Here is a 13051-nt window from a genome sequence, read left to right as displayed (position 1 = left end):
AAAGACCTAAATAGACATTTCTCCAAAGAAGACATACAGATGGCCAAGAAGCACATGAAAAGCTGCTCAACATCACTAATCATTAGAGAAATGCAAATCAAAACTACAATGAGGTATCACCTCACACCAGTTAGAATGGGCATCATCAGAAAATCTACAAACAACAGATGCTGGAGAGGGTGTGGAGAAAAGGGAACCCTCTTGCACTGTTGGTGGGAATGTAAATTGATACAGCCACTATGGAGAACAGTATGGAGGTTCCTTAAAAAACTAAAATAGAATTACCATACGATCGAGCAATTCCACTACTGGGCATATACCCAGAGAAAACCATAATTCAAAAAGACACATGCACCTCAATCTTCATTGCAGCACTATTTACAATAGCCAGGTCATGGAAGCAACCTAAATGCCCATCGACAGACGGATGGATAAAGAAGTTGTGGTACATATATACAATGGAATATTACTCAGCCATAAAATGGAACAAAATTGGGTCATTTGTTGAGACGTGGATGGATGTAGAGACTGCCATACAGAGTGAAGTAAGTCAGAAAGAGAAAAACAAATATCGTATATTAACGCATATATGTGGAACCTAGAAAAATGGTACAGATGAACTGGTTTGCAGGGCAGAAATTGAGACACAGATGTGGAGAACAACGTATGGACACCAAGGGGGGAAAGTGGCGGGGGGGTGGGGGGGGTGGTGTGATGAATTGGGCAATTGGGATTGACATGTATACACTGATGTGTATATAATGGATAACTAATAAGAACCTGCTGTAAAAATAAATAAAATAAAATTCAAAAATTAAAAAAAAAAAAGAAATGCACTTTTTAGGGAAAATAACCTGTTTTGGAAAAAAGGTCATTTTATGTAACAGACAGTTGGTTTTAAATTCCAGCTTCATAACTTAGTATATAAAATGAGAAAATCCACTTCACATGAATTATTAAGTAATATATAAATAAGCATAAAGTGCTTTTAAGGTAAAATGCCTGGCACATAGCAAATGCTCAATGTGTGTCAGCATTTACCATTCTAGGGATGATTTGTGTTTAAATATTACTAAACATTACTTATGAGGCTTTTGATTAAATGTTTTAAAGAAGATTAAGACCTTTTTTTTTTTGACCTTGCCAATTATGCTACAAAGTGGATTATCTCTGTAATGTGAGAACACTGCAGTTCTTGTTAATTTTTTTTATTGTTAGTTTCACTGCACAATATGTCTACTATCAAATAGTACTTGGCCAGGTATTTTATTGATGTTGTAATAGTTTAAAATAGACGGATAGTACAAAGAAAGTGAAAATGACCACTGGGGTCCCAGAAACCAGAACCTGGTAGTGAGCACGGGTAGTGTGTGGTGGGCAAACTTATGCACAAAATTTTAATGGATGCCCTTTGGTATTGTACTGGATCTGACCAAGCAACATCTTCTTTACACGGAGTAGTGGTGTTCTGGGTATAAACCTCTCATCATCTCAGAATAAGTCTATGTTTGGGCTATGAAAATGACAAAAGCCCACAAACAGTCTTAGAAGCAAGACCACGAAGTAATCCTGCAAAGACAGTAAAGAAGCAGCAATATAGTCATTACGATCTAACTGGCTGGGCATTGGTAGATCTTTGTTTACTTCACTGAATGGTAATATTAGGAAAGATTATTTGGGTGGCAATAGTTGCTCTTCTAGACATCTCCTTTCGTTTTTTTTTTTTTAATTAACCACCACCCTTGAGGAGTGATCAGGGGTAGTTTAAACCAACTGACCTGGGTTGAAGAGTTCGTAAACTGCCCACACCATCTTGTTTCTCAAGACTGCCTTTAGTTTTGGTGAATGAGAAAGCACTTGTTGCCATTTCCTTTCTGAGAACTGCTGAGTTAGGAGGAAAGGAAGTGAGAGATGTTCGACTGATTTCTGTCCTGTGGGGGAAGTGCAGGGCTGGGCTGGGCTGGGCCTCTGAGCACAGGCTTCTACTTTTGTGGGGCTGGTTTCCCAAGTGTCTGGTTCCTCTTTCTAAATGTCTGTAAAATTGGTTTGAGCAGTCCTACCTAATCCCCTTTCTGGGAACAAATGACCCAGGGTTCAGGGAGTGGCTAACTTTCTTTGCCTAAACTCTGGGCCAGATTGGGAGTCTATGGGAGCCCTGACGTTGGATGTGGTTCTGCCATTAACTCACATGTTTCATCATTGTTTTACTGGATATTGAAATCATGCTTATAATATTATCTTACACCATTTTCCAGCATTACGTCAGTGTCTTTGGCACACTGGACCTTATTTGTCCACGAATTGAAAGCTTCTGCTTCCTTAAGAATGTCTTGACTCCCCTATTAATGTTGTGATTATCGTTGAAACTCATTTCTTGTGCTGTAATATATCTATGCTGTTTGTTTGCAGATGTTTGGGAAGTGGTGTGGTTGAGCTAAAAATATTCAGAAAGATTCAAGGAAGAAGTCTTCTGCCACACAAATTCTCTGATACTCTTCTCAATGTATCTGTTACCATCTCAAATAGTTAATTACATGATTCTCTAAAGCCCTATAGATATATGTTGCTGCTAATACTTTATTTATTTAGTCTGTTTTTGACTCATAATTCCACTACTGCAATTTAAGTCTAAAAATTACCTTTAGGCCGGAAGGCTCTGGGGTCAAGATTGCCTAGATTCAAAACTCAGTTTGGCCTTCTCTGGCTATGTGGTCTCAGGTGAATTTCATCATCTGTAAAATGGGGATAAAAATTAGCAATCACCACATAGGTAGAAAAGATTAAGTAATCACAGCTTAAGCTACTATTGTCTCCTTTTCATTAATCATAGAAAATAGGCAAGGGGAAAATATTTATTGAGTATCTACTATTTGCTAGGCACTATTATGAGCCCATGCAGTCCTCTGTGAGGTAGACATCCTTTTATTTTTGGATGATTAAATTATGACTAGAAAGCTTAATCAACTGTCCTAAAGGTCACACAGCTAGTAAATAGTTCACACCCAGGTTTGCTTCTAAAGCACATGTCCTTTTCACTACACAAGATAAAGAAAACTTTATTCCTCTTTTCCCTCCCCAGGTTATAATGTTTCAGGGTCTCCCACTGTTGTCACACAGTTATTTTGTATGTATGAAAACAAATGCATGACTTGGTAGCTCATGAAATGACATGCAGGAAACTTAAATACATATTACTAAGTGAAAGAAGTCAATATGAAAAGGCTACATACTGTATGATTTCAACTATATGACATACTGGAAAATGAAGACAGTAAAAATATCAGTAGTTGCCAGGGGTTAGGGGAGAGGGAAGGATGAGTAGGTGGCACACATAAGATTTTCAGGGCAGTGAAACTACTCTGTATGATACTATATTGGTGAATACATGTTATTATACATTTGTCCAAAACTATAAAATGTACAACACCAAGAACCAACCCTAAGGTAAATTATATGGACTTTGGGTGATGATGTGTTAATGTAGGTTCATCAGCTGCAACAAAGGTACCACTCTGGGGGGAATATTGATAATGGGGAGAGGTTATGCCTGTGTCGGGGTAGAGAGTATAAGGGAAATCTCGGTACCTTCTTCTCTAACATAAAACTACTCTAAAAAATAGTCTATTAAAAAACAAACAAGCATAAAGAAAAGCAACATGGGGAAGCGGTGTAATCTAGAGAAGGGTAAGGAAAAATAATAAATGTGCAAAGTAATTTAACTACTTGTCTATCTGCCTAGCATTATAGATTGAAAAGCACCAAGACTAGGTTGGACAACTTGTGTTGACGCCCTGCTTGCTCACAAAGTTCCTGGGTGACCTTCAGCAAACTACCTCACCTTTCTGGACCTCAATTTTAAATATGCTTAAAATGAGGCGGTTGAGTTGATCTCTAAATTCCCTTCCGGCCCTAAAATTCCAGCCTTACAGCTAAGGACCCATCCCTACCTTTTTTTTTTTTCTTTCAACCCAGACCAGCCACCCTAGCCTGAACCTTGTTCTTACTCTACTGCATACTTTTTGGCGTACTCTCTGGGTCCTAAAACACAGCAACCGTTCACCGTGACTGCGAAACTAAAGGGGGTGGGGGGGGGGGAAGGTCTGAACTCTGAGGGGGAAAAAAAAAAAAATGCAAGAAAACCCAAAAGACTGACAGCAAGCGATAGAAACCTGAAGAAGGAAGACTAGGCAGAGTAGAGCTGACGCTGCGCAGCGACGGCGGAAGCTGGAGGAGGGTGGGGCGGAGCCGACAGCCGATTGGACGGCTGAGGGGGAGGGGCCCGCGCTGAAGTGCCGGGGAGGAAAGAGGGAGACTGCGCTGGCGTCGCCTGCCCGTTTCCGCCCCTTGGCTTCCCCGGAGCCTGGGGGGCGGGGCGTCGGGCGAGCCAGACGCCATGGGACGTCACAAGAGGCGGGGCGACTCGGGGGTCCAGCCGGCGCGCGGGCGCGTTCCGCAGTCGGTGTTTGGGACTCTGGGTGCGCGGTAGTTTGGTTTCTGCTCCGGGTTCGCTGTCACAGTCCGTCACTCCCGGGAGCCCGGGACAGACAGGGCAACGCCCGTGTGTGTGTGAGCGGGACTCAGGGCAGAGGCGTCCTCTCGCTGTCTTTTTTTTCTTCCTTTTATCCAAAGAAGGGGGCAGTTCTCGCGCTTGCCTTCCTGTCGCCCCGTAGGGAGCGGGGTTGGTGTGCGGAGTGGTTCGTCTTTTTTTCTTTTAAACTTGTGAGCGTTTTTGTTTTTGTTTTTATTTTTTTCCTCCCCTTTTTTTTAGGTTCAGTGCCGTCTGGACTGGTTTCATTGGTCCCTGACTAACCGCTTTCTGCCCCTTCTCTCGCCACCCCCGCCCAAGGTCGCCCCTCTGCCCTCGCCCCTGGCCCGGGGGGTGGGAAGCTTTGTCAGGCTCCCTGCCCACTCGAGTCTCCGCAGCGTAGCAGCACCTGCTTCAGTATGAACGGGGTCAACGACCCCCCTCTTTTTATAAAAGATATTAAGCCCGGACTGAAAAACTTAAATGTCGTCTTTATTGTGCTGGAGATAGGTAAGTGGGGTCCGCAGCCCGCCTCGCCGCCCTCTGTGCGTCCCGGGACAGGAGGGAAGGGCGCCGCCGCCGCGAGCCGGGGGCTCTCCTCCCCCTTTCCTCCCTTTCCTCTCCCCTCCCCCATCCACGTGGCCCCGTTGGCCCCAGCTGGGGCCGTAGCCTACCTGCGGCGAGAACCCGGGGCGCGACCTCTTCCCACCTTTCAGGTGCATTTTGATCCCGGAGCAGGAGTTAGCTTTTTGGAAGTCCTCATTATCTAATACACCCCTCCCCATTTTGATTTTTAAATCTTCACAGGACGCGTGACCAAAACCAAAGACGGCCATGAAGTGAGATCATGCAAAGTAGCAGATAAAACTGGCAGCATCACTATTTCCGTGTGGGATGAAATCGGAGGTCTTATACAGCCAGGGGATATTATCCGGTTGACCAGAGGGTAGGTGTGCATAAAGGGGTTGGGGGATCACAGTGCCTCCTAAGTAGGAGTCTGCGGAATCGGAATTGGCTGATGCCCGGGACCTTGGCAAGTTCTAAAATTTCTTCTTTTCTGTGGGCCACCCCGAGGATTTTTAAGCCCCTTCAATGTTAACCTCAGGTGATGGACGGCATTGGGATGTAACACTTTCGCCTTTAAAAGCAGTCAGTTTCAGCCGAATCTAAACAACCCCACCCTCAGTTTACAGATTAAGTAGATTTTTAAATACTGTTTTGGGATTATTGAGTCTTTTTAGTAGATTGTTAAAACTAACATAATCAATACTTAATCTTTTTCATAAACTATTTAATATAGTTGTCACTTCGCTTTTTTCCAACCTGTTCCCCTTTTTAATGACTTTTGAGATCCTGCCTGTATTTTATTTGTATACTCATTTAGACAGTGTGGACGTAAATCGAGATTGTAGCTGGAGAATTTAGTAGGTTTTGTAGTGTGTCAGATTTGTACTCGGATGTAGAAGTTGAAAGAGGAAGTTACAATATCTGGAAGGCACGTTCTTGAAAATAATTTCTTGTGCCTACTGCTGTAAGGTCAATGTTGTACAAAAACAAAATGATGTGCAGAAAATGTTTGGCAGAAAGATGTCTATGATACCTCTGTCCAAAAGAGTTAGTTGGCAGATTGGCTTTTAAAAATAATTTAGTACAACCTTTTTTTTTTGATTAGTAATTAGACTGCCTTTAAAAATTTACGGAGTATTAGGAAGGTAAAATGCCAGAAAGGGGTCTTAAAAATATATTTTGGAAGCTTTGTGGTCAGTAGAATTGTAATAATTCATTGGTCATAACTGTAGGAAAAGTGGGTGGAGATTGACGTTGGCATAGTAAATAGAATCTCAGAAAAGTGTTGGATCACCCTGAAAGTAGGAGCTTAGAGCCCTTTGATAGTACCTTACAGGTCTTACAACATCTTCAGGAAGTGAGGCAGAGTATCATCAAAGAAGGAAGTGAGAGTCAGGACTTAGACATTTTTTTTCTCATACACTGACTCATTATGACACTGGTTATGTCTTTTAAACTTCCACATCTTTAACTTGCACAAAAGAGAATTTCTACCTGGGAGGATATGGTGAGAATTAGCATAATTAAAGTTTTTTGGCTGCCAAAGTATCTCATCCAGTGATTAGAAGTTATTTTATACACTGTAAACAGCATCTCTTTTCAATTATTTCATATTTTGTAGTCACAGAAAATACATAGATGTGTCCATCAAAAAAAATGTGGGGGGCTTCCCTGGTGGCGCAGTGGTTGAGAGTCTGCCTGCCAATGCAGGTGACGCGGGTTCGAGCCCTGGTCTGGGAGGATCCCACATGCCGCGGAGCAACTGGGCCCGTGAGCCACAATTACTGAGCCTGCGCGTCTGGAGCCTGTGCTCCACAACAAGAGAGGCCACGATAGTACGAGGCCCGCGCACCGCAATGAGGAGTGGCCCCCGCTTGCCACAACTGGAGAAGGCCCTCCCACAGAAACGAAGACCCAACACAGCCAAAAATAAATAAATAAATAAAATTAAAAAAAAAAAAAATGTGGAAAAACTAAGTCAGTAGCCTTATAGTATCTATCGGATTTTAAGGAGTATAGTTACCAAGGAGTACAGTTTAAAGGAAAATTCAAAACCAAAGAAACTCTACTGTTTTTTAACTTCAGTGTAACCTTGAAGTTATTACACTTTTCAACTTCCTTTTCTGTAAAATGGGAATATTTATACCTTACTAAAGTAACATATCTAGCAGAGTCTGGCCCATTGTAAGGCCCTTAAATTTTGGTTGAATCTAAGAAAAGTAGCTTTTGAAGAAAGGTATACATCTCAATAATGGTAATTTGAATATTGGCATGCATATCAGAAAACCCTGCAAACATTGATCTCGATGCTGAAATAAGTGAAAGTTAAATGTTGTAGTTGTAGTAACTTCAAATTTTCTCTCAAAATAGGCATTAATCTTTACTTTAGTAAGGTGAAATATTAGTGCACTGTCTCCTAAGTCACTTTTTGTGTAACTTAAAAGTGGTGAATGGAGTCTTTAATAAATAACCTTTACTAAATGAAGAGAAATATATAATGTGAAATGAGAAAATTTTTATTAACCTGTATTAAAAGATGAACTATCATTATACTTAAACAATATTTGGTTGTAATTTATCTTTCTAAATCATGAAGTTACCATAGTAGTTGTACAAAGAACCACTGAAAACCAAGCCTTGGGCTTATTTTATAATATTGATTAATTTACATTTGTCTTAGATTCGTGAATAGGATTATTTTATCTAATGATGCTGCCTGCATTCAAAATTGTTCTCAGTAAATAATTGTTCAGCCAAGTTGTTGCTAAAAATTGGGAATTTGGAAAAGAAGATAAGCGAAAGATTTGTGATCCTAGTTTTTTAGCCCCTTGATTAAATTTTACTAAATTTTCAGTAGCTTAGGAATAACACATACTAGCCTATGTGTTTTATGGAGGCAAAGGAAAAAATATATCAATATCTGGTAGACCAAGTACATGCGTGTAAAAGTAAACACTAGGGTGTTGATTTTATATGTCCTGTGTTTGAAAAGTAATTTCTGCTTGAATCTCTGCAGTTTGAATGTTCTCCCTTTCTTAATTGACTGAATATGTGATCTTTGGAGTATAACAATGCTTGCTTTGCAAAAAGACTTCTATTTTCTAGGGTTAGTTATTGTTTATATAATTATGTCAAAATTTGGCAGTAGAGTTTTCTTTGCATTATTCCTTAATAAGTAACAAGTTAATCAACGGTAGATACAGGGTTTGAGCCCCACCTGCACCCCAATACAAAAAATATAGTATAAAGATTTATTTAAGTAGAAGGAAATATACATATTTCCATAGAACTGATGTTTCTTTTCTTTCTAGGTATGCATCCATGTGGAAAGGATGTCTGACACTTTATACTGGAAGGGGTGGAGAACTTCAAAAAATTGGGGAGTAAGTATCAAGATGCATTTCATATAATTGAATAAATTACAAATAATATGTACAGAATAACTGGTAGGTATAAACTATAAACCTATTTGTTGACTTTTTGACTGGTAAACTGAATGCTTGCAGCAGCTTAACTTTGCATGTATGTGCTAGTTTAACACCTATCAGTACTGTTTCCTGTGGTTGAGAATGTCAGTTTTTCCTGGCAAAGAGCATTAAGAAGCTGCACTTGAGACAATCCCCAGTGGGACCGTTTCTGTAGGCTTTGGGAATGTATATCTTTCAGGTGTCACAAATGCCATTTGAAGTAAGTTCTGTCATATAGTGAATTGCCAGTTAAGAAGCTGGGTGTGGGTGTTAGGCCATAAGTTTAATTTTTCTTTTTCTCTGCTTATGGGTGAATATGTACCCATACGTAAAAGGACTTGCAGCAATGACAGTTGAAGTCCTTATTTATCCACAGTCTAGGTATCGTACAGGCAGCCACAATGCGAGCTTCTATAAACTACTACCCTGGTAATCTCCACCCTGACTTGGAGGAACCATCCTCTCTAGGGGTGTAAAGGTAATTCAGCCTCCATGCTGGCCTAGACATTTGGGATGTACTCATAAAGTGTGGTATAGGCAATGAGCCAAATTATAAAGTCCATTCTGTTTGGTTAATGCCTGACATCTACTTAATGCCTGTCAAAATAGAGGATATCTAAAGAGAGAAGCCACAAATGGCACCAAAAATAAATAAATAAAGGAAGGAAGAATGTATTCTACACTACAGGAATAAGATACTTTGGGAAAAATAAGCAATCTTGCTAGCTTTTAAAGATCAGAAACTGGTAACACTTTGCTTTCTCTTAGGAGGAAAATTAGGATTTCACTTATGTTCATACTTAGAGTAGTAGTAGAGCAATGTGTTATGAGAGGTCTTAGCATCAGTATTACAGAAAGATTGAGGATCCTGTTCTGACTTCCATGTATAGAGAGGTATTTATAATAATGGAGGTCAGTTATGTGAAGAACCACTGGGGGTCACTCAATACATAGTGACTTTGTCAGGGTCAGTCCAGGAGTTACCAAAACTGATTCCGATTTATTTGTGGGTTGAGGAGCTAAGAAAATGCTTATGTGTAATGTTTATCAATATCCACCACAGTCAGCTGATAAGAAGCATTGGGATAAACCGTGTCTTGATAGCCAGTTGTCTTTATTCATGCCTGCAAAATCCACTTTTAACCTTGAATGATTATCTTTGCAGATTCACAGTGATTGGTCAAAGAGGGACTGCATGAAAGTGTGTGAGTGGATCAGTACAAATCCATCACCATTGCTGGAAAAACTCTGGAACCCTAAACATGGTTCAGAGGCATCAATCAGCCTATGTGGAAAAACAGGACAAAGATGTGTTTCTGTGTCCTTGATCTTTGACAAGGACAGAAGAAGAATTAAAATACAAAATAGAATGTTTTAAACATTGTAGGCAATCAAATATTTGATTTTCTTTTTAATGAAACATAAGCATTTAGAAAGTTTTTGTTGTAAATGAATAGAGTTAGCATATTGCTGTTTGTTAATTCATTTGACATCTACGTTCTTTATTCCTGAAAGTTATGCATGTTATGTAAAGAAAGGTTGATTATTTCAGAAGTCATTCAAATTGTACTTTTATTGTCTTTCAGATTTTGTATGGTTTATTCAGAAGTGCCAAATTTCAGTGAACCTAACCCAGATTATCGAGGACAGCAGAACAAAGGGGTAATTAATCCAAATGTATTGTCTGTTTTTATGATTAGGCTAATTTTGACTGTGTACTATAAATCTGTGGCTAGGTTGCCAAGCTTTTCATACCCTAAGTATAATGGAGACGAGTTTAGAAAGAATCTTTTTAAAGATTCTTTAATGGAATTCTTTTCCATTTTATATGTCTTGTGAGTCTGTATAGGTATCTGTAGTATCATATATGAAATGTACAGTCAGCTCTCCGTATCCATGGATCATTCAACCAACTGGGATTGCACTGGTTGAATTTGCTGATGCAGAACGTTCCTATACAGAGGGCTGACTACAGTACGCCATATTGCACAAGAAACTTCTACATCTTCAGATTGGTCCTGGAACCAATCCCCATGGGATACTGAGGGACGACTGTATGTGCCATTTAGCAGTTTAGCACTTTTGAGGAGCAGGGAGTAATATCAGGAAGATGTAAGATGTAACAGAAGCTTTGAAAGGTCTGGAAACATTCCTGAATATTTTAACATTGAAAGGACTTGGATAAATCTTTTTAAATTGTTTAAAAAGACCTTGAAAGTTAAAAAAAAGAATGACTACCACATGTTATAATAATATGGTTTTTTAAAAATCTTCATTTGATTAAATTAAAACATTTTTTTAATAGGCACACAGTGAACAGAAGAATAATTCCATGAATAATAATATGGGTACAGGTACATTTGGACCAGTGGGTAAGATTTTTTTTTGGTGTATTTGTGATCAGGTGTAAGAATTAAGGGAATCTATCTTATGAAAATATAACTGATTTTTCTAGAAAGCAGATTCCCTCTTAAGCTAATTTATTGAGCACATCCTGTATTTAAACATTTGGGCCAGTTACTGGGTGAACGTTGGCTAATAATAAGAAATCTAAGTTTTGGTGATTCATTATGTTATTTTCCATTGATTTTTACAAAATTTCTGTAATCTAGTGATTATTTATAATAGATGCAGAATAACTGGTTATTTTTGTGTACTGAAAGCAGTTTATCTTCAGATTGATGCTCACCTTAATTTTTCACATGCTCATGGCTGCCTCTTTAAAAGACTGCCCTTTACCCCTCAAACACTCTCAAAGGTCAGTGGTTCTTGCATCCTTGTTAAAGGTCTTTTGAAGCCTTTATTCTTAAAGACCAGAGGAAAAGTCTTTTGTGATTGGAGTTCATTAAGGTGGCTGAAGTTTTATTTGACCTGTTGGCTACATGTTTGAGCACAACTGTAGCTGTGTTATTATGTTGTGGGACGCTTTGGTTTTTTTAAAAAGTTAGAATTACATGTCTCTCTTAAAACATTGTTAACCTTATTTGAACCAAATGCCAATACTTATATACCATTTTGCTTTTTCTTTTTCCCTTATAATGTAGGTAGTGCATTATCTATGCTTTTTTCCTACTTTATTAATTTCTCATTCTATTGCCCAAGTTGCTCTTTTTTCCTCTCCCTATTAATTCAAGCATCAAGTTAATATATTTACAGTAATTATACATTTGGGAAAACCTAGAACTCAAACTGAGTTTTTTCCAGTAGTTTAAAAATAAAGGAGTTTGTTTTCCATAATATTACTTGTAAGCATTAATAGCATGTGTTACAACTTCAAATAGATGTACTTCTATTTGAAAATGGTGGTGATTTTTTATATTCTTTTTTAGGAAACGGTGTTCAAACTGGCTCAGAAGCAAGGGGATGCCAATTTTCATATGCTGGTAGAAGCAATGGCCGGGGACCTGTAAATCCACAGCTACCAGGAACAGCTAATAATCAAACAGTCATGACCACAATAAGTAATGGCAGGGACCCTCGGAGAGCCTTTAAAAGATGACCTATGCCAAATACGCACATGTAGTTTTTAAACTACATGCCCTACTTGAACACTTACTGCACTTTTATTTATTGTTAACTGTGAAAACTGTCCTTTATCGGTTTCCTTTTATGTTTTTGGTTTGTTAACAAGAGTGGTTTGTTTTTTATAGCAGAACTATTAAGCTGCTCGAGTCTCCTATTGAAGAATGGGAACACTCTGAAGAATAGGGGCATTTATTTTTAGAGCAAAAAGATCTTTGGATATCCTCTAAAATACCTGCACCCATTTCATGGGTGAGTTACTTACGACATCAGCATTTTAGCCTCTATGAGTCTATTTTCTGTATAAACTTTGTAATATTTAAAATAAGGCTTAGTGGGAGATGTTCTTTTGTCTTAAAAACAGATATTGCCAGCTAAAGCAATAACCACCAAAAAAACAAAAACATGGTTAATGCTAACAGCAATTTTTGAGTGTTTGTGACTCCAGGAATGATTGACTTCTTCATTGAGTGACTGCCATTAAGATTTTCCAGGGACTGAATCATCCTAAACTCTTGTTCTGTTACCAAAAAACATATTCTTTATCAGAATTATGGAATAGAATGTGATCTGTATTATAACAAGAAATTTTTAGAAGAAAGCTACATTTACTTTATCTTAAGGTAGTCTTATTAATACTTATCAGCTTTGTGCATTACACTGAATGGAAATTTAAAACTGAGGCCTTGAATGTTTATTTTCTTAAACTACTATGTCAAATATTGAAGTTTAATTTGAGGGAGTTATGAAGACATAATAAACATTGATCTAATTTTTACAAATTATGGTAGATAAATATTATAATGAAGGCAGTTCAAATTGAATTTATGTAGAAAAATGTAATCTTAATTTATAGCGTCCTAGGTCCTTGCAGAAACTCAGCCTGGAGTGAAATTCCTAGGTTCTTACTTTATTTGAAGGGTATGTGTGTGTGTTTATTGTCGGTTTCTGAACACAATTCACAAAGCCT

At 38.6% G+C, this 13051-nt stretch overlaps 1 protein-coding gene across 1 annotated transcript; it reads left to right on the top strand.

Moving 5' to 3' along the window:
* The first annotated feature begins 4471 nt into the window (after nt 1–4471).
* Nucleotides 4472–12758, top strand: NABP1 (nucleic acid binding protein 1). Its single transcript, XM_068543849.1, has 6 exons — nt 4472–5035; nt 5333–5471; nt 8404–8475; nt 10146–10221; nt 10865–10931; nt 11889–12758. The coding sequence occupies exons 1-6, from the start codon at nt 4945–4947 to the stop codon at nt 12056–12058; spliced, it is 615 nt and encodes a 204-aa protein (XP_068399950.1). The 5' UTR covers nt 4472–4944; the 3' UTR covers nt 12059–12758.
* The last annotated feature ends 293 nt before the right edge of the window (nt 12759–13051 follow it).

The sequence above is a fragment of the Eschrichtius robustus genome, chromosome 5 (assembly GCF_028021215.1).
Source record: "Eschrichtius robustus isolate mEscRob2 chromosome 5, mEscRob2.pri, whole genome shotgun sequence".
Classification (NCBI taxonomy): Eukaryota; Metazoa; Chordata; class Mammalia; order Artiodactyla; family Eschrichtiidae; genus Eschrichtius; species Eschrichtius robustus.
This window is presented reverse-complemented; position numbering and strand designations above follow the sequence as displayed.

Coding starts and splice junctions, on each gene's coding strand:
- NABP1 (XM_068543849.1), top strand. CDS start 4,945: ATGAACGGGGTCAACGACCCCCCTCTTTTTATAAAAGATATTAAGCCC. Junction 5,036..5,332: donor CTTTATTGTGCTGGAGATAG/GTAAGTGGGGTC, acceptor AAATCTTCACAG/GACGCGTGACCAAAACCAAA. Junction 8,476..10,145: donor GAACTTCAAAAAATTGGGGA/GTAAGTATCAAG, acceptor ATTGTCTTTCAG/ATTTTGTATGGTTTATTCAG.